Source organism: Gracilinanus agilis, chromosome 4, assembly GCF_016433145.1.
Source record: "Gracilinanus agilis isolate LMUSP501 chromosome 4, AgileGrace, whole genome shotgun sequence".
In the NCBI taxonomy this organism is placed as follows: Eukaryota; Metazoa; Chordata; class Mammalia; order Didelphimorphia; family Didelphidae; genus Gracilinanus; species Gracilinanus agilis.
In genome coordinates this window covers 491,776,781-491,797,988 of record NC_058133.1, presented here as the reverse complement: position 1 = coordinate 491,797,988, position 21,208 = coordinate 491,776,781, and the positions used below count along the sequence as shown (strand labels likewise).

The 21,208-nt window shown below is 47.0% G+C and overlaps 1 protein-coding gene across 1 annotated transcript in view; it reads right to left on the bottom strand.

The window, feature by feature from the left end:
- Positions 1–21,208, bottom strand: part of RAP1GAP2 (RAP1 GTPase activating protein 2) — a 186,746-nt gene that overhangs the window by 61,012 nt on the left and 104,526 nt on the right. Inside the window, 8 exon segments of the mRNA XM_044675606.1 lie at positions 1,255–1,274; positions 2,707–2,760; positions 4,750–4,828; positions 6,821–6,924; positions 9,206–9,415; positions 10,169–10,201; positions 12,475–12,519; positions 20,493–20,528. Of these exon segments, the coding sequence (XP_044531541.1) occupies positions 1,255–1,274; positions 2,707–2,760; positions 4,750–4,828; positions 6,821–6,924; positions 9,206–9,415; positions 10,169–10,201; positions 12,475–12,519; positions 20,493–20,528 (581 nt within the window).

Below are 21,208 nucleotides of genomic sequence, written 5' to 3'. Positions count from 1 at the left end.
AGAGAAAGAGAGAGAGAGGAGGAGAGAGAAAAAGAGAGAGGGGAGAGAAAGGGAGAGAGGGAGGGAGGGAGGGCGAGAGAGAGACAAAGATAGAGGCAGGGAGACAGAGAGAGAGAGAGGAGAGAGAGAGAAAGAGAAAGAGAGGTGGGGGAGAGAGAGGGAGAGAGGGAGAGAGAGACACAGAGACACAGAGAGAGAGAGGAGAGACAGAGAGAAAAAGAGAGATAAAGAGAGGGAAATAGAAAGAGAGAGACAAAGAGAGGGGAAGAGAGGGAGAGAGAGACAAAGAGAGACAGAGAGAGAGAGAGAGAAAGAGAGAGAGAGAAAGAGAGTGTGAGAGAGAGAGAGACAGAGAGAGAGAGAGACAGAGAGAGAGAGAGAGACAGACAGAGAGTGAGTGTGTGTGGTCAGTGACACTAAGACAAGATACAGCTAAAAGAGCTAGCCAAATGCTTAGGAAAAGAGATCAGGCTGCCTTGGCTGCCGAGGCCCTACTCTCATTTCCAAAATCTGCTCACCGGGGCATGAAGCCACTGCCTGGCAGAAACCACCAAGTGCCATGGCCCCACTTGCCCAGGCTTGTCTGTAATAGTCCCTTCACTGGCCCCACAGGCTCTACTTGCCAGATGTAAAGGTCATGCTCATTTACCCTGAATGTTGTTTCTTTTTTTGTTTTTTTAAACCCGTCCCTTCTGTCTTAGAATCAATACTGTGTATAGTTTCAAGGCAGAAAAGCAGTAAGGCAATCAGAGTAAAGTGACTTGTCTAGAGTCACAAAGCTGGGAGGTATCTGAGGCTGGATTTGAACCCAGGACCTCCCATCTCTAGGCCTGGCTTTCTATCCACTGAGCCACCCAGCCACCCCCTGAGCACTGGTTCTTAACAGTCCTCTGGTGCCGGAGGCTCCTCTCGCTGCACCTGATCTGACATAAACCTCGAGCACTGCCGGTCTTGGGAGTCTGGGAAGCTCAGCCTCTCACCAGCTTCTCACCCAAGCCCAGCAGGTGTCCCGAAGGGGGTGGCTGCTGTGGGTCTCCGTCTTCCCTTGGGACAATTCCTGGCCCACATCTAATTAGCCTGGCCTGTGGCTGAGGCTCGGTGGTGTGTGCTTTTTAATTGCTGTTATTGTTTTTCCCCTAGACCTGAATTGAGGTCAAGCACAGGCCAGGTCCCGAGGAAGCCAGATAGCATCCTCAGGTAGAACTGGCCTCGGCTTTATTAGCCAGAGCTAGAGAGAGGTTTGGAGCCCAGAACGCCACGGCGGCATCCGCAGCCTAAACTCATTTCCTGGACGTGAATTTTGAAAAAAGGGTTTCATGCGCACATGTGGAAACCCCAGCCCTGATGGCCACCCTGAGGGTACAGCTAGAGGGCAGGCGGAATGGCGAGGGTGGGCCGGGACCTTTGCCCATCTACCCAAGCAGCAATTTGTTTCAGGATGTCCAGCCGATTGCTGTCTGTGCCTCATTCTGTCTGGTGTCGCCAGCCCTGGATTCTCTGTCGTCCCTCCTCTCCCACCTGATCCTTGTCCCCCTGATGTAGAGAGCCAAGACCGCATGGCCTAGGGGAAAGCCCATGGAACGGGGAGGCTTCCAATCCAGAAGCTTCCACCACTGACTCAGGGAGTGCTGTTGGGCCAATAACTCCCCCCTCTGGGCCTCAGTTTCCCCTTCTATAAGATGGGGGAGGTTTGGACTAGATGGGAAGCTTTCAAACTTTTTTTTTTTGCTCACAGTCCAGTATTACTTTTTGCTATGAGGAACTGCAGAAAACTACAGAATAGTTTACGCATAAGTCTAAGCTTCCTATAACTCGGGGTACTCCTTGTGAAGCCTGGGGTTCGCTAGTGTACGGCGGCATACTCCCTGAGGACCACTAGACTACCTGATCACAGAGGCCCCCCCTTCCAGCTGTGGCACACTGAGAGATGGCACGCTGTTCCCCTTTCCCCTGGCACTGGCCACCACAGGAAGTGATCCATTCAGACAAGATGGAAACCTAGAACTGGGCCATCCAAAGACCAGCAGTGCGAGCAAGAAGGATCAAGAGGGCTAAAAAAGACCCTTATTTTATATGTATTGATCCTAAGGCAGAAGACCCATAAAAATCAGGCAATGGGGGTTAAGTGATTCATCCAGGGTAGACTTGCCTAGGAAGTATCTTGAGGCCAAATTTGAACCCAGGACCTTCTGCTCTAGACCTGGTTCTCAATCCACTGAGCCACCTGGCTGCAAGATGATTTTTAAAGGTTATCACAATAAGGGATAGTAGTAGACCAGAACCAGCCTCAGAATGAGGAAGCTCTGGTCTCAATTTTAGTCTTTGACACATACTGACTGTGTGTCCCTGGCCAAGTCACTTAGCTTCTTAGTGCTCTAGACAGCTCTAGAAATGGCAGAGAAGGGGCCAACTGCCCAGGTGGAAGGCTTTTTTTTTTTTTTTTCTCACACAGACTTATCTAGATCAATGAAGTTTCAGGTCTGATCCTTTCCCCCCACCAAGAAAAAAAATCACAATGAACAAAAACAAGATGAAAAAAATCATCCCAGACTGGGGTACAGAGAACCCCATCAGTATGCGGTAGTGATCTCAGAGCATTAGAACTATTTCCTGGGAGAGTCTGTCCTGGAGGAAAGAGGAGAGAGACATGGCCGGGTAGGGCTTCATGGGAAATGGGGGGGAAGGGGCTCTCTTGGGTGGTCTCACCTTGGGGTACAGGACAGGATTGAATTTCAAGCCTACAGCATCATCACAGAAAGCCTGCAGGGAGAAAAACTCATGTTTTAGTGAGGAACCCAGTCTTCCTCTACACACACACACACACACACACACACAAATATACACACACCACACACATAAATATACACACACCACACACACACACACACACACACCACACACACAAATATACACACACCACACACACAAATACAAACACCACACACAAATGCACATACACCACTCACAAATACACACACACCACACACACATATACACCACACACACACACAAACACACATGCACACACACTCCATTCCTTTTTTCTCTGAGGGAAAAGAGACTGTATCCTTCCCAAATGATCTCGGAGTAGCCTCCCCACCGTCTAGCTCTGCAAAAGGAGCCCTCTTCTCTGATTTCAGAATTACTTTGTGCGGGAAGGCCTGTTGGGTAGCCCCAACCCACCCACCCACTCACCCACATACCCTTGATTTCCTGCCTACTGTCTCTCCCTCCCTAACATCCATTTAATTGACTCTCTCCCAACCTAGATCACTCCATGGCCACCCTCTTTCAGCAGGCATCTCTCCAGATGACCTAATTCAGGAAGAGTGACATTCGGAACCCACAGGGCCCATTAGAAAATTCTGCAGGGGGCCAGAGAGCAGGCCTAAATACGGGAGGGAGGGAGAAGAAAGCTTGTCTGGAGCTGAAAAGCAGAGAGAAGTCTGCTGGGATAGAGGGAAGGTCCGGGATGCTCCCAGCCACAGGCTTTCTTCCCTGGTCCTAAGCTCATATTTCAGTTAGTGCTGGCCCTTTTTCCAGATCTTCAACAGCGCCACGAATGGGGAATCAGGTTCAACACACACTTCTGGATCACAAAAATGCCTTTAAAATTTCTTCCTGGCACGGATGGCCTCCTCGAGGCAGGGACCTCAGGGGATAAGCGGTGGTTTGGTGGTAAAGGATTCTCCCTTTGCTGCTTTCCAACCTTATTTTCCATTTTCCCCCTAGACAGAATCTCCACCCCAACAGCTCACGGTCCCCAGCATGTGTCCTGGACACAGAGCCCCAAAGCTGGACCCTCTGGGGCAGCGTCACGCTCTACACTAAGGGGATTTGGGGGGCCTGAGAGGCTGCCTCTCAAACCCTGACCCTGTGCTTGTGAGTCTGGATGAGAGAGAGCAACGCTCTCCGGGGTCCACTCGCCAGGGCTGTAACCAGGAATTTTTGTCCTCTGGGCGAGCAGCACAAATGCCACAATGTTACATATTTGGAGGCTTCGGGGGAGAAGTAGAGACTCAGAGACAGTGCGGTGAGCCTGCTTCTGGGAGAAGGTCTGGTCTAGACGCAGGCAGCATGGGGAAAGAAATACATTTTATTTCACAATATGAGGTCTGCTTGTGGAGGGTTTCTACAGGGTGGGGAATGGCTGGGACCACTTCGCCCAACCTCTCGCCTAGGAGTTTTCTATTTTAACGAATGATTCCTACTATCTAGCTTTTTTTAAATCTTTTTTTTTTTAACCCTTGCCTTCTGTCTTGGAATCAGTAATAAGAATTTGTTCCAAGGCAGAAGAGCATTAAGGGTTAGGCAATGGAGGTTAAATGACTTGCTTAGGGTCACACGGAGAGAAAGGGTGTGAGAGCTAGATCTGAACCCAGGACTTCCCATCTCTTGCCCTGGCTCTCTAACCACTGAGTCACCCAGCTGTCCCAGAGTGAATCTTTATTGTTTCTATGCTCCCAAAGTGCTATCGGTGTCCTCTAAATTTAGCACCCTTCAAATTCGGTGTCCTAGGAACAAAATCCTCATCACGCCACCCTGGTTATTAGCGCTGTCACTCACAACCATGAAATCAAGGATGAGCAGAAAACCTGGTGGTGGCCCCCATGGCAGGCATGAGTCACCTGTTAAAGAGGACAGCCCCCTCCCTCATCAAGTGCTGCCGAGCCGGACTCCCGCAGCGAGCCAGCCTTCCACCCAGAGGAGCCGGCGTTTCCCAGACAGTTTTCGTCGTTGGGTTTTTACCTTTGCAATTTGAGGGATGCTGGGTAGCTTGCTCAGTCCTGCCAGGGGGATCCGCTCATGAACTGTTTTCACTTTGGACCTAAGGGAAGATGACGGCACAGTGAGCCACAATGATCTCAGCTATGGCTGTGGAGGAGGGAAGGGACAGAGGGAGGGAGAAGAGCATCTTATTTCATATCCTGGATGTATTGGGGTTTTTACAACCAGATTTTGTAGATCAAAAGAGGCCTGGCTCTGGAGTCAGGGTTCAAATCCCTTCTCTCATGCTTATTTGCTGGGTGATCTTGGGCAAATCATTGCACCTCCCCAGGCCTCAGTTTACCCCTCTGTAAAATGACGGGGCTGGACTGTACAGTCTCTGTTGTTCCTTTCAGCTCTAGAGCTCTGGTTTAGAATCCTCTGAATCCCACTCTAATGGCTTCAGGAAAGCAGGCTATTTAAAGAATCCCTGTGGGATGAATCATTCCGTAATGCAAACAACTTCCTTCATATCCATCTGTTGGGCAAGTCTGGGGATCCAGGTGTACCCTGTCTTTGAGCAAATCCAATATCTGAAGGGCTTTACATAGCTACAGGGCAGGGCCAGCCTCCACGTAAAAGGCTTCCTCGAATGACGAGAAAGAATTAGAAGGGCCCCTGGGGAATCGAGTAGAACTCCCCTCTTGTTTTACAGATGGGGAAACTGAGGCCCCAGAGAGAAAGGGGCATTGGCCTGAGGTCATATAAGTGAATGGCAGAGCCAGGTCTAGGACACGGATTCTGACTCTCAGTACATTGTTTTTCTCCCTTTTATCTGAGCAAGAAGGGGTGATTATCTATTTTACAACTGAATCCCCCCAAAGGACTCCTTCAGAGACAGAAGTTTCCCTCACACAAGTCAAACAGAGGAGCAAAGGACCGCTTTTCTTGAAATACATTTATCACATATTTCGGGGCCCACCTTTGTGGAATTTCTGTAAAGGAGGGTATAGCCAAATCAGCATCATAGCTATGGCTACCCCTCCCAGGGCCTAAAACATGGAGGCCAGCAGACAAACCACTGTTGGAATCTCCATGCCAGTCTCCACTTGGGGCCATTGCTTCAGAGCTTAAAGGGACCTTGTTGTTCAGTTGTTCCAGTCATTTCTGACTCTTTGTGACCCCATTTGGGTTTTTCCTGGCAAGGATACTGGAATGGCTTGTCATTTCCTTCTCCAGCTCATTTGACAGATGAGGAAACTGAGGCAAACAGGGTAAAGTGACTTGCCCAGGGTCACAAAACTAAGACATTGAGTGCTTTGCCATTTCCTTCTCTGGCTCATTTGACGGATGAGGAAACTGAGGCAAATGGGGTTAAGTGACTTGCCTAGATTCATACTGCTAGTAAAAGTCAGAGGCCTTAAACCCAGGTCTTGTACTCTATCTATTGTGTCCTGCGGCTGCTCAAAGACATCAGGGCTTTCCAGATGTCACACAGTCTCCTAGCATAGTGCCTACCTAATAGCAGGATCATAGATTTATAGCTGGATGAAGTCTTAGGAGCAGCCAACCCAACCCCCACTCTATTTTGCAGATGTGGAAACCGAGGCACAGATGGATTGTGTTATTTAACTGGAATCCCAGCTAGAAAATGAGCGAGGTGGGATTTGAACCCAGGTCTTCCTAACTCCAAGTTAAGTGCCCTATAAAATATACTATGTTGCCTCTCAATAAATATTTGATTGCTTAATTGACTGGGGTGAAGGTATGGTCTGAGGCGAGGTCAGCAGGGGATCGTGCAACCTATGACTTGGTCCCATCAGTGCCCAAGGATGGTCAAACCCTCTGAATAAAACTCCTGACCTAGGCTGAAAAGGGATGCCACAGAGAGAGGGGCTGGCTGGCTCTCCTGGGCCAGGCAAGCCTGGAGGTGACTCCGGGAGGGGGCCAGCCCAGCGTTCCTTATCTTAGGAAGCCAGACGCAGGGTGGCTGTGTGGGCATCCGGCCAACCACGGCCCCTGGGCGGCTCTGAAGAGCCCCAGAACCTTTGGGTCCCACCTGGGCCAGCCCTGGGGGCAGAGACTCAGGTTTGAGCAGCAGCAGGGTTCTCACCTGAGGATGATCCGAAGGTATTCGATGCCTTCAGCCTCTTCACACTTGATGGACAGAATCAAGTTTCCCAGACTACTGGCCGTGCAATAAAAATTTAGATGATCCTAGAAAGAGAAGATGTGGGTTAACTGGGAGGAGAGGGGCAGAGGCACACAATTAGAAGTGTCCCAGGCTGGATTTGAACTCAGGATTTCCTAACCTCCAGCTCAGCACTCTATCCACTGTGCCACCCAGCTGCTCTGACCTGAATCAGCAAGGGATTGGCACCCAAAAGAGGAGGGTACATAAATATGCCCACTGCTTATGGGGACAAATAATAGCCCTCTAAGTCTTGTGCATGGTAGGTAGTGTGGTGAAGTATTGGTTACCCCATTTTACGAATGAGGAATCAAAGAATTTCAGAGATAGAGGGACCCTGAGGCCATAAGTCTGAACCCCAGACATAAACAGGAACCCCAACAAATGGTTTCCGGGAACCCTAATAAATTTTTTTAAAACCCTTACTTTCTTTTTTAAAAAACCCTCACCTTCCATCTTGGAATCAATACTGGGTATTGGTTCTAAGGCAGAAGAGTGGTAAGGGCTAGGCAATGGGGGTCAAGTGACTTGCCCAGGGTCACACAGCTAGTAAGTGTCTGGAGCCAGATTTGAACCCAGGACCTCCCATCTCTAGGCCTGGCTCTCAATCACTGAGCTACCCAGCTGCCTCAAACCCTTCCTTCTGACTTAGAATCGATATTGAGTAAAGGTTCCAAGGCAGAAAAGCGGTAAGGACTAGGCAACTGGGGTAAAGTGGTTTGCCCCAGATCACACAGCTAGGAAGTGGCTGAGGCCACATTTGAACCCAGGACCTCCCATCTCGAGGCCTGGCTCTCTATCCACTGAGCCACCCAGCTGCCCACTAAATGGTCCTCCAATGAGGTTGCTTCTCTGTAAGACATTCCAACAATGATAGAGGAGACATAAACATTTTTACTTTGAGTAAAAGAAATCCTCCCCCACCATCCCACCTCCAGAGCAGCTTGTTCCACTTTTGGACGGCTCTTCTTTCTCAGAAGCTTTCCCCTGGGATCACAGCTCTTAGCATCATAGATTTGGAGCTGGAAGAGGACTTAAAGGCCATCTGGTCCAGCCTACTCATCTTACAGAGGAGGAAGCCTCTGGACGTTACGGCTTTCACCTAAGGGGGTGTGTGTGTCTGTATTGTTTTGGTTCAGTCATGTCTGGCTCGCCATGACCCCATTTGGGATTTTTCTGGGCAGAGATCCTGGAGTGGTTTGCCATTTCCTTCTCCAGCTCATTTTACAGATGAGGAAACTAAGGCAAACAGGGCAAAGTGGACACTTTTGAATTTAGGAAGATGAGTCTTCCCGACTCCAGGTCTGGCACTCTATCCACTGTGTGGGAGAGAGACAGAAACAGAGAGGTTTCAAAAGGTGGCAGAGCTGGGATTTGAACCCTTCTGACTCCTAATCTCTTTTTCTAATGTTCCATGTTGCTTCTCACAGGGAGCCCAAGTCTCCCTCTTCCTATCTCCCACTCATTGCCCTTAGCTCTGTATCTTGGGGTTGAGCAGTAGTGTTTTTTTAAACCCTTACCCTCTTTCTTAATATTAATTTTAAGACAAGAGAGGGCAAGGGCTAGGCAACGGGAGTTAAGTGACTTGCCCAGGGTCGCACAGCTAGGAAGTGTCTGAGGCTACATTTGAACCCAGGACCTCCCTTCTCTGGGCCTGGCTCTCTATCCACTGAGCTACCTAGGTGCCTCCCTGTGCTCCCAATTTGTTTTTATAACCTTTTACATGATTTAAAAAGTATTTCCTGATGCTACTAGCTTCTAAAGGATCCTTTTCCTCAGGCTGGTCATCCAGTGAGGCTGCTTCTCTGTATGCCAACAAAGACAGGGGCGGACACAGAAACATGAGCCCTGCCCTCCTCCCTGATATGGAGGGCGAGGTGCTGCCCTTTAGAGTAGAATGTCACTATTATAGTATGCTGGTAAATGTTTAACAACCAGCTCCCTGAAGAGACAGGGAGAATGGCGTAGGACCCCCATTGAAGTTTAATCTGTGTCATTAACCCGTTCCCTATCACAATCAATAAGCCCCCAATCCAGCCTTGATGGGCAGCATCTGTTGGTCTCCAACGTGTAAATTCTCATTTTGAAAATTTCACAGCCTAGTTCTTGCGACTAGCTGGAGCTATGATGTTGGTGGTCGCCAGCTATAACCCTGGAGACCTCTGAGGAGGGAGACGGAGGAGGAAATTGGGAAAAGGAAGAAAAGGGGGAGAAGGAGAAAGGTCTGGAAAAGGGGAGGGAGGGACAGGAAGAACAAGAAGAAGGATCTATGGCAGGGAGCCAGGAAGAAGGCTTTCTCTTGCTCACCTTCCCCAAAAAGTGCTTCCTGTATGCCCGAGCTTCTCCCTTGCACTCCAGCCTGTAGCCAAACATCCCAGGACTGAGGTTCTCCTCCTCCTCTTCAAAGATGCTACTGTCAGATGATGTTGGCGTGCCGATGTTTTCTGGGTCTTCGATCCAGTAGCCCCCGAACTGGGGCAGGATGACCAGGGGATAAGGGCCTCCTTTTTCCACAATCTGGAAGTAATGGCAGAGGCCCATATTAGTTCCCTCCAGATGCCAACAGGAGTGCCTCAGGAGTAACTACTGAAGGCCAGAGAGCAAATATAGGAGGTTTCATAGACTTAGTACCATTTAGTCTTAGTCTAGTCCGAGTCCTTCATTTTACAGATAAGGAAACTAAAGCCCAGAGACTACAAGTGACTTAGAAGCAGAGGAACAGAGATCTAGAGTGGGAAAGGGCTTCAGTGATCTCATTTTACAGATTGGGAAACTGAGGCCCAGAAAGTTCAAATGGCGGTCCAAAGTCATATAGTAAGTGGCAAGTCCAGGATTTGAACTCAATTCCTATAGCCACAAACTCAGTGCTCTTTCTACTATATCAGCGTGTCTGTCCCAAGGATTGGGTTTGGGGTATTGATGCCAGAAAAGAGCAAGAGGGCTTACTTATCCTTTCCAAAAAGTTCTTCCCCACTCTGGACTCAACTACCCAGGGTATCCTGAGAACCCCTCAAGGTATGGATCATTGATCCCATTTTATAAATAGGGAGTCTGAAGTCCAGAAAGTGACTGATCAAAGGTCAAGGGGAGTCAGTAGTTGAAATAGGACTAAAATCCAGGTCTCCCATCTCGCAGCCCCAAGATACTTGGCCTGGAGACCGCACTTCTCACTGAGTCATCGGCAGGGATGATTTTTGTCTCCTTCCATCTCCCCAGATCATTCTCTATAGAACAATCTGGAGCTTAACTGGTAAAGAGGCTCATACCCACCTCATCAATGCTGGGATATGGGATGTAGTCATCCTAAAAGATAAATCAGAAGTCACTGCTGTTATTTCCTGAAAGTATATGAAAGATCTGCTTATGCCAAAGATAGTTTTAATGTTACAGAGTTGTATCGATAATGTTTGCTTTCACATCAGAGCCATTTCTAGACAGATGTCCCTTCAACCCAGCGAGCCTTCCCCTGTAACAAAGAAACAGTCAACCAACATAAGAGACGGTCGACAACACATTCGACATTCCATAGCCCCAGCCCCCCACTTCTCTAGGCAAGGGTGGGAGGGGGTACTTCTTCATCCCTTCTCAGGGCCATCAGTGGTAATTACTATGACCCAGCATTCAGCTTGGTTCTATGGTTCTTTTTTATTGAGCTATTGAAGTCATTTTGTATAGTGTTCCCTTGGTTCTCAGTTTACTCCACTCTGTATCAGTTCATAAAAGTCTTCCTATGTGTCTCTGAATTCATAAGCATTTCTTGGGGTGCAGAGGTTCTCTATTACATTGATGTGATGATTGGCTGGGGAGTATCTGAACAATGTATTAATTAAAAAAAAAAAAAAACCTTTACCTTCCATCTTAGAATCAATACTTTGTCCAAGGCAAAAAAGTAGTAAAGGCTAGGCAAAGGAGGTTAAGTGACTTGGCCAGGGTCACACAGCTAGGAAGTGTCTGAGGCCAGATTTGAACCCCAGACCTCCCTTCTCTAGTCCTGGTTCTCTATCTACTGAGCCACCTAGCTGCCCCCTTGAATAATATATTAATCATCAATTAATTATCTAAATCTCGAGTCATTTTAACTTTTGCTTTGCTACTGGACTTTGATGACTAAGAGAGAGTGAGGCCAGTGACTTTGTACAACTCTGTCTCAAATCCAAATGATATGTGACTCAGAAGACACCACCAGCGAGGTCATTTTGGCCCTCTTTGAGTATGGAGGACAGCAACCAACCAGTCAATGGGCACACGCTTATTCTCCGTTTTTTGGTTACCATGAAAAGTGCTGCCGTGAATATTCGGGCTATATGAGACTTGATTTCAGCATGACTATCATTTCCCAGTTGCCCCATGGATGGCCTGACAAAGGACAATCCCAAGAGCAAAGGGCCAAAAACTAATAACAGACTCTGTGCCCTGGGGCAGCTTAAGAAGGGGCAGAAGGGAGCACATTCATTAGTGTTTGTTTCTGACTGACAGACTAATAGGCCGATACCAGAAAAGCCTAAAGGGAGCAAACTGCCCATATTTTCTCTTTATTACTGTTGTGGGTTAAATAATAATAGTGATAAGAACAGCTGACATTTCTATAGCACTTACTATGTATATGTACCAAGCACTGTGCTAAACACTTTATAATTATTATCCTTTTTAAAATGTTCATAGTAGGTGCTATTATTATTCCCATTTTACAGTTGAAGAAACTAAGGTATATGGAAATCACTTGAATTGCCCCGGGTCACAAGGCCAATACGTTTTGGAGGCTGCATTTGAACTCAGCTCTTCCTGAATCCAGACCTAGCATTCCATCCAAGGCACTCCTTCCAGAGGCCCCCTTCCTACAGATGCTAGCTGACTCTCTACCCTGGAAATAGACTGGAAATGTATTTCCAGAATGGAGATGAATGAAGCACCCTAAAGGTGGGGGAGTTGAAGGCTCCGTTGAGGGAACCTCATCTCAGGAAGCTGTAGGAGGAGCAAATTCTACACCCCATTAGATATCAGCCGAAGCAGACACGTACAGATGGTGGCTTATTGTAGGCTGCTAAAATTAGGAATCAATCTCAGGTCCTCCCAGACGAGGGCTGACTCCTAGACAGGAGCTGCATCTTAGCCTCCTCGACATGAGGCTGTGGCCGGACAGAAGGTACCAAGAAGTAGGGATGGGAGGGAAGGAGGTTGTCTGGTCAGGGAAGGAAGTTGCCAGAATAAATGAGAGGGAAGGAGAAGTGAGATGGAGCAAGCCAAGGTCTCAGGGTCCACCTCGCCCTCTGGTCCCTCTAGTGATGCCAAGTCCACGATGCCCACAATTTCCCATAATACCCATCATTCAGCTGCACAGTAACAGACCAGCCTGACGAGACCAGTCACTTAAATGGCTCTTGGTGAAAATACAAAGGCCAGGTAGGTTTGACGTGGAAAACTGTACCACGAGGTCACGTCAGTCAGTTGCTTTTTACCCGTGATCCCCGAGAATGACACTTCTCCCCCCGCCTAGTCTAGAAAACTCATCCTCCACCAGACTCCAGTCTCAGCCCCTCGTGGATCCCCATCAGCAGCACCTGCTCTGCTCAGCTCACCTTGTTTTTCTGGGGTCCTGGTTTCTGCTCCTCCAGCTTGATGCCCTGGGATGACAGAGAAAACACAGGAACCATCAAACAGTTTGTTCTTGATGGCTAAAATGGAAATAGGTTTCGCATGACTTCACACGCGTAACTGGTATCCTATGGCTCGCTTTCTCAAAGGGTGGAAGGGTGGTCCCTTCAGGACACGAGAGAGCTGGGAATTCTACATTTTAAAAAAATGAATGTTAAAATAAATAGAAGTAGAATTTTTTTTCAGTTTGCTATTATTGCCTTGTACACAGTGACAGCAATATTGTGGGATGTCAATGGGGATGGGCTTAGCTACTCTCAGCAATATGATGATCCAGGACAATTCGGAGAGACTTATGACAAAGAAGGCTGCTCTCTGGCTCCAGAGAAAGAGCCCATGGAGTTGGAATGCAGATCAAAGCATGCGATTCTTCATGTTAATTTATTAGTGTTTTATTTGGGGAGGGGTTTATGAGTATTCTCTGACGACAGTGACCAATACGGAAATAGGTTTTGCGTGATCATACACGTATAACCCAGATCAGATTGCTTACCATCTCCAGGAGGGAGAAAGGGAGACAATTTGGATTTTCTAATTTCAGAAAGCAGATGATGGAAATTGTTCTTACACGGAATTGGCAAAATAAAATCTCTTTGAATAAAACAAAGTTTGTTATTGGAGATGATGGAGGCGGGAAGTCATCCCCATTCCCCTCTGACGGTTGGTGCTCTGGAGTGCAGTCTCGATTTGGGGACCCAAAGGGAGCAGCACAGCCATCTAATCAATCAACACCAATTAATATGACACAATTAGGCCAGTGCTAGAGGACAAAATCTGTGTGGCTGGGAGTCTAGACAGTTGGGTTGGAATTCTAGCTCTTACTAGGCAGTTGTGGGGATGACTTTGGGCAAATCATGAACTTGGGATTTAGTGATAAAAGGGCTCTTAGAGATCATCCAGCCCAACCCCTTCTCCTCCTCCTTCTCTCCCTCCTCCTCCTCCTTCCTCTTCTTCTTTCCTCTTCCTCTTCCTCTTCCTCTTCCTCTTCCTCTTCCTCTTCCTCTTCCTCTTCCTCTTCCTCTTCCTCTTCTTCTTCTTCTTCTTCTTCTTCTTCTTCTTCTTCTTCTTCTTCTTTTCTTCTACATTTCCAACCCCTTTTGGTTGATGATGAAGCTGAAGCCCAGAGATTTGAAGTGACTTGTCCAAGGTGAGAATTTGAACTTGGGTCCTCTGACTGCAAACCCAGTGTTCTTCCCACTGAGTCCTCACATTTCTTCTGTATTTATTTCTTCTGTGTTGTCCTCCATATTTATTTATTCTGTAAAAATAGGGATAATAATCCCTTCCTTGCCTATTTCCCAGAGACGATATAGGACTCAAGTGAGTCAAGAGATGCAAATGCACTTTGAAAATCATACATCCTTCTGCAGATGGAGGGAATTATTTTTCCTCAGTGCCTCTGCCTGAGTCGTTATCAGATTTTCTGCATATTAAAAAGAACAAACCTCTGCTCGCTCACCCAGCTAGCTCAGTGAATCATGAATCTGAGGGCTCTGAAGACGACTGGGAGCAGTAACAAAGTACGCTGAAAAAGGTCCCACACTTGGCATTATGGGTCCAGTCTGAGCTCTGAAACGGATCAGTTGGGTAACTGAGCAAGTCCCTTTCCCTCTCAGGGTCTGTCTCGTCCTCTGTAAAATCACGGGGCTCCTGGGATGGGAGCTGGAAGAGACTTAAGGTTCCTTAAGTCACCACCAGAGTTTCTGGACAGCAGGAGCCATCTCATCCAGCGCCTTTTACAGATGAAGAAGCTGAGATTCAGGGATAATATTATTTGGCATTTATATAGACGTTTATAAAGTGCTTTATATCCTTGATGACATTTAAACTTCCCAACAACCTTGGGAGGAGTTATTATTATTCCCATTTGCAGATGAGGCAACTGAGGTTCAGGGGATGCTAAGTGACTTGCCCAAAGTCAGTGGAAGAGCTCACACCACCTCTGGATCTGAGTCAAATCTCCCTTCTTAGTAATTAGTAAATTTAGGTAAATTACCACCTAGGTGACTGTGGGTAAGTCAATCGCCCAATCGATAAACATTAATTAAGTTCCTAGTAGGTGGGAGGCATTGTGTTAAGCACTAGGTTAAAAAGAGAGGCAAAGGACAGTCCCTGCCCTCAAGAGCTTATAATCCAAAAGTGGTCCCTGCCCTTTTCTGGGCTTGGGCTTCCACCATCACAACAACAAGAGTGTTGTTGGGCCAGATGATTTTTAAGGCCCCTTCCAGGTCTAGAGCCTAAGAGAACCAAGTGTTCCAAACCAGTTCTATCCTGGCCTGGATGGCCAGATGGAGGCGGGGAGCAGTGTTCTCCAGAACCAGAAGTTTTCCCATCAGGGCTGTCTCCCCCCAACTCACCCCCACCTCCTGCAGCGATGGAGAGGAGAGTCAGGAAGCAGCCAGAGGCCCCCCCCCACCCGGGGGAACTCTCCCCAGGAGATGCCCACTGTCTGCTCAGCCAGGCCACGGCAAAGGTTGGGGGCAGGGGGAGGTAGGCGTTACCAGGCAAGGATAGTGGGATCTGTATCAGGTGTGGTCCTAGGAATTGAGGTGACTTCCGTTCAGTCCTTCCTCCCCAAGTCTACCTCCATGCCCCAACCCAGGCATAATAGATAAGGCTCTATAATTGGAATTGGGGAGACTTGGATGCAAATCTTGCCTCATACAGTAGTTGGGTAAATCTGGGCATGTCCCTTAATTTCTATGTGACTCATTTTCCTCATCTGTAAAATAGGGGTAGAGGGAGGTTGTGCTTGATGACCTCATAGGTCTAAATCTAATTTCCTAGGATCCTAAAGCTCAATGGGTTTTTCCTGTTGTTGTGTTGTTTTTGGAACTCTTACCAATTCTAAGACAGAAGAACAGCAAGGGCTAGGCAAGTCAGAGTTAAATGACTTGCCCAGGGTCACATAGTTAAAAAGTGTCTAAGGCTGAATTTGAACCTGGGTCTTCCTGACTGCAGGCCTGGAACACTGTCTGCTGAGCCACCTTAGTTGTCCCCCTAGAGCTCAATGTTAATCATTAAGTGGAAATGTGGCCACTTTTTTTTTAAACCCTTACACTGGATCTTAGAATCAGTACTATGTAACACTACATATTGGTTCTATGGCAGAAGAGCAATAAGGGCTAGGCAATGGGGGTTAGGTGACTTGCCCAGGGTCACACAGCTAAGAAGTATCTGAGGCCAGATCTGAACCCAGGCCCTCCCATCTCTAGGTCTGGCTCTCTATCTAGTCAGCCACCTAGCTGTCCCCAATGTGGGGACTCCAGTTTACTGCAACGCTTGGGGATTAAGAGGCTCTGGCTACTTAAATTTCATGATTAGACAGATTAGTAATCAGCAATCCTTTTTGTTTTAACCCTCATTGAAAAAGTTCTGAAAATGTATCTGTCTGCTCTCTAGGTTCTGGAGTACTTCCCAATGTCTATAAAGCTTTCTTTGATGGGAAAGGACCATGCTGGCCCTTTAAACTCCCATTCTAAGCACCATCAGTCACCTCGGGGGGCTGACACTGGAGATGGAGAAGATCGAGACTTTTTGGAATGGCTCTCAGTCTTTTCTCCCTATAACTCTATGTTGGATACCAATGAGGGTGACTAAAATTGGGAGGGTGGCTATTTCTAAAGCCAGAAACAATTCGACTACACTCATTATCCCTTCTTAGACCATGATGCCCTTCCTTAAAAATCACTCTGCAAAGGGTCTCTCCCTCAGAGCATGTACCCTCCTTGAGGGGAGGAATTGTTTTGCTTTTGTATCTGCTGGCCTCAATACTTCAGACTGGGCTGGCACACAGTAGTCCTTTAATAAACATTCTTTTATCCATTTGTGTATTTGTTCATTTACATAAAGCACAAACAAAACTTTAACCTTTAGGTTGTGGGTGTGGTACATTCCCAGATGGATGCTCACTCCTTCTCTCTGCCAACCTGGGCTCCTGGAAGTCCAGGGAGGGAAGTGATCTCTTCCCATTCCAAACCACTTCCTCATCACTCTGGAATCTCTTGCTTCTCTCCTGTATTGTAGGGGCTCGTGTATGTGCCTCATCTCTTCTACTAGACTAAGGTTTCTGAGGCCAGAGAGCTGTCTTACTCTTTTCTGTACCTTCCTCCCCAAATTCTCCACATCTGAGATGCTCACTCTTTCTTCCTTCTTTCTTTTCTTCCTCCCTTCCTCCCTCTCCACCTCTTTCCCTCCCTCCCTCCCTCCCTCCCTTCCTTCCTTCCTTCCTTCCTTCCTTCCTTCCTTCCTTTCTTTCTTTCTTTCTTTCTTTCTTTCTTTCTTTCTTTCTTTCTTTCATAAACCTTGCCTTCTGTCTTATAATTAATACTAAATATCAGCTCCAAAGCAGAAGAGTAGTAAAGGTTAGGCAATTAGGGTCAAATGACTTGCCCAGAGTCACACAGCTAGGAAGTATCTGAGACCAGATTTGAACCCAAGACGTCCCAGCTCTCAGCCTGGCTCTCTATCCACTGGGCTACTTAGATACCCCTAATAAGTGTTTCTAGAAGGTGAATGTAGAACGTGGGACAACAGCTCATAACCCGATGAAGCCAGGCATCACTGTTGCAGAGCTGCCATTCATTGGGGTTCATAGGTAGCTCCTTAGGTATGGGTTTTGGAAAAGTAACTGGAGGGAGGGAGGAAGCAAAGATCATAGGATCATGGATTGAGAGTTAGAAGAGCCCTTGGAGGTCTTCTAGGCCAATCCCTTTATTTTATAGCTGAGGAAACTGAGGCACAGAGAATAAAGTACCTCTATCAGACTCTGTGTTACTCTAGACACTTTATTAAATTCAGTAGCCTTGAGGAAGGCAATTGGAAAGCTACCCCTTCCTGCAACATTGCCCAGGAGTACTATTTCAGGTCTAAAGAGACCTTCCAGGCCAGCATGGGCCTGTTTGGTGATGGCATCAAAGCCAGAGTCACTGTCCCATGTGGGTAAACAAATGGGGTGAGTCGAGAATTGGTCCTACTTGCTTACTTGGGGTTAGTCATCACCCCTTTGAGCTTCCAGGTAGGGCAAAGGCAATGGTATATTGCCACTCCCCCCCAACCCAATCCAAACCTTGCCCTTCCTAGTCTCCCCCAAGAAGTCAGCCGGCCAACCAGCCAGCCTTCCTCTCTCTCTCTCTCTCTCTCTCTCTCTCTCTCACCTTCCATCTTAGTATCAATACAGTGTATTGGTTCCAAAGCAGAAAAGCAGTAAGGGCTAGGCAATGGGGATTAAGGGACTTGTCTAGGGTCACACAGCTGAGAAGTGTCTGAGGCCAGATCAGAACCCAGGACCTCCCATATCAAGGCCTGGCTCTCAATCCCCTGAGCTACCTAGCTGTCCCCTAAAGTTTTTCCTAAATTCAATTTAAATAAAATAAAAGAATAAACAGAATGATAGAATCAAGCATTTGGGATGATTTTTTAACCTCAGTTTCCTTAGCTATAAAATGGGGACAATAACACCTAAAGCATCTGCTTTACAGGGTCCTTTGTGAGGAACCAATGAAATAAATCTATGCAGAGCTCTTTGACAACTTTAGAGAGTTATAAAATGGACCAGATGCTCACTTCCTTGGTGTAAGGAGCTCCTTTGAACAAAGTAAATCAATCCAGGCTCTGAAACATCTATCCTCAGAGCTCTGCCCACATTACACAGGATTCCCGACATCCTTCTCTGAGCCCAGCTCTCAGTCCACTAGGCTACACTGCCTCTCTTTATCATCATCATCATCGTCATCATTATTTATATCATTTTTCTGGTTTCCTCTCTTTTCTTTAGATGCGTCATGCTCTTAAATCTTGTCTCCCTAAAGAGCTATAAACTCAAGGGAGGGATGTAGCTGATGGTAGGACAGTATCACCTGGCTGCTTCTCTGTGCCTCAGTTTTTCATCTGTAAAATAAGGAGTATCTGGGTAGTGCAGTGGATAGAGTACTAGGCCTCAAATTGTGAGGACCTGAGTTCAAATTTGACCTCTGACACTTATTAGCTGTGTGGCCAAGAGCAAGTCACGTACCTCTATTTGCCTCAGTCCCTTTATCTGTAAAATGGGGTAGCACCTACCTCCCAAGGTCACTGTGAACATCAAATGAGTCAATAATTGTAAAGCTCTTAGCACAGACACCATGTAAATGTTAGCTACTATTATTTTTTTTTTAATTTTTTTTAAACCCTTAACTTCTGTGTATTGGCTCCTAGGTGGAAGAGGGGTAAGGGTGGGCAATGGGGGTCAAGTGACTTGCCCAGGGTCACACAGCTGGGAAGTGTCTGAGGCCGGATTTGAACCTAGGACCTCCCGTCTCTAGGCCTGACTTTCAATCCACTGAGCTACCCAGCTGCCCCCCGCCTCTTATTTATTTTTTTAATACCTTCCCTTTTGGAGTTAGAAAGATATACCTATTCATGCAAGCTTTGTCAGAGACTACAGTCATGATGCTAATACTGGGGGATCCTTGGAGGCCATCTAGTCTCAGAATCTTTGCCTCAGTTGTAAGGGACCTTGGAGAACACCTAGTCCGATTCCCTCATTTAACAGTTGAGGAAACTAAGATCCAGGGAATCTAAACGCCGTCAGTGAGTAAGCCTCAGAAACAGGATTTGAATCCAGGTCTTCTGGCTCCAAAGCCAGAGTTCTTTCCTCAGTACCATGCTGCCTCCTCCATGACCACAGGCCTCCGTTTCCTTCTTTGTAAAATGAGGAGGTTGGGCCCGATGTTCCATAGCATCACTTATAGCTGTAGCGTTCTCAGATTTTGAGCCTCTAAGGAAATTGCTTTTTGGACCAAAAGGCCATCATGCCTTTAGTGAGAGGCTTTTTTTCTTAATTCTTATTCTGTTTTCTCAATGAAGAAGAATGAATGAGTTCTGTAAAGTGGAAATAAATGAGGCCTTCTGCATCTCCCCAGCTATCCTAGCATAACACTTATGAGAAATGACATTTCTCTAGCCCTTAAGATTTTCAAATGTTTTACACATTATCGCGTTTGACCCCCACCACAGCTCTGGAAGGTAGGAGCTATTATTTGTTCTCCTTTTACAGATTGGGAAACTGAGATGGAGAGAAGTGCTTACTTGCTCTGGGTCACATAGAAAGTAAGTGTCTAAGGTAGGATTTGAACTCAGGACTTCCTAATGTGGAGGCAAAGGACCTGGATTCAAATCCCAGCTCTGTCTCTTATGGTTGGGATTATTTTTGGCTAGATCACTTTAGCTCTCTGAAGAGATCGTATTAGATGATCTCCAAAGACCCTTGTAGTTCTAAATCCACGATCTTCTGCTTCCATCAGACCTAATAATTCCCCACCACCACTAGTCTAAGGTAGCACCAGGGATGTCTGGGACAGTCCCTGGCGTCCCTTAGGAGATACTCCCTGCTAAGTCACACTGACTTCCAATAAGTGTGCAAGGTACAAAATTGTGAGGCTAAAAGCATCTCAGACATAAGCCTCTTTTTGCCAGGATCTGGACCATATAATCCACCACTGGTAGACATACTGGTGAGCTTCCCTTCCACAATTGGGTACCTCCATCCTTCCTAATACTTGCAGGTTCCATATTATTGCTCAATCTGCCCAACTGTGAAAACCATCTCTAAGGACAGCTAGGTAGCTCAGTGGATAGAGAGAGCCTCACTGGATAGAGAATGGATTTGGGAAGTCCTAGGTTCAAATCTGGCCTCAGATACTTCCTAGCTGTGTGACCCTGGGCAAGTCACTTAACCCCAAATTACCTAGCCTTTACCACTCTTCTGCCTTAGAACCAATACTTAGTATTTATTCTAAGACAGAAGGTGAGGGTTTAAAAAAACCCAATCTCTGCTCTGGGAATCAGTGTCCACACCAACTATTTAAGCATTTACTAAGCAGCTACTAGAAGCTAGTTTCTGGGGACAGAAGTACAGTCTCTGCGCCCAAGGGGCTGACAATCCCAGGACTGGGACACTTACTTGCATCTTCTCCAGCATCTCGAAGAATTCTGCAGACTGGAAGACAAAAGAGGGGAGGGGAGAAAAGAGAGAGACAGAGAGGTCAGTGAGACTGTCTGAGAAAATCTCTTCTCCTCTCGCCAGGAGCAACAAGCAGCAGAAGCTGGACAGAGACGGAATTAATTTGAAACATGAGAAAGGATAATTAGATTTTGTCTTTACTGGGCTTGAAGACCAAAATATTCTCCTCAGAAAAAAAAACAAACACTTGAGGATATTGGCCAGTCCTAAAGCAGCCCTGGGGAGGGGGATGCTCCCAGGGGGCCAGAACTCTGGGCAGAAAGCTCATTCTGGACCAACCAATGATCCCTTTGAGGGCAGATGGCTACAGCAAGGCTCCAAGATGTCTCATTAGACCAACCTGCTGGGAGAAAGCCTGTCTGAGGACATGGGGAAAGGTTCAAGCTTATATCGGGTCTGGGGATAAAGGATGGGGTGGTGCCATGCACTGTTCAGGGTCTCTGACAGATGGAAACCTCCAAACCAGTTTCTTCTTTTTTTTTCATTGTGGTCCCATTCCTGGGCATTTTTAAAAATGGACTAATTAAGAAAATTGTTCCTTGGTTACATGATTCATATTCTTTCCCTCCCCTCCTCCCATCACCCTCCTGTAACCTATGAGCAATTCCACTGGGTTTTACATGAATCATTGAGCAAGACCTATTTCCATATTATTG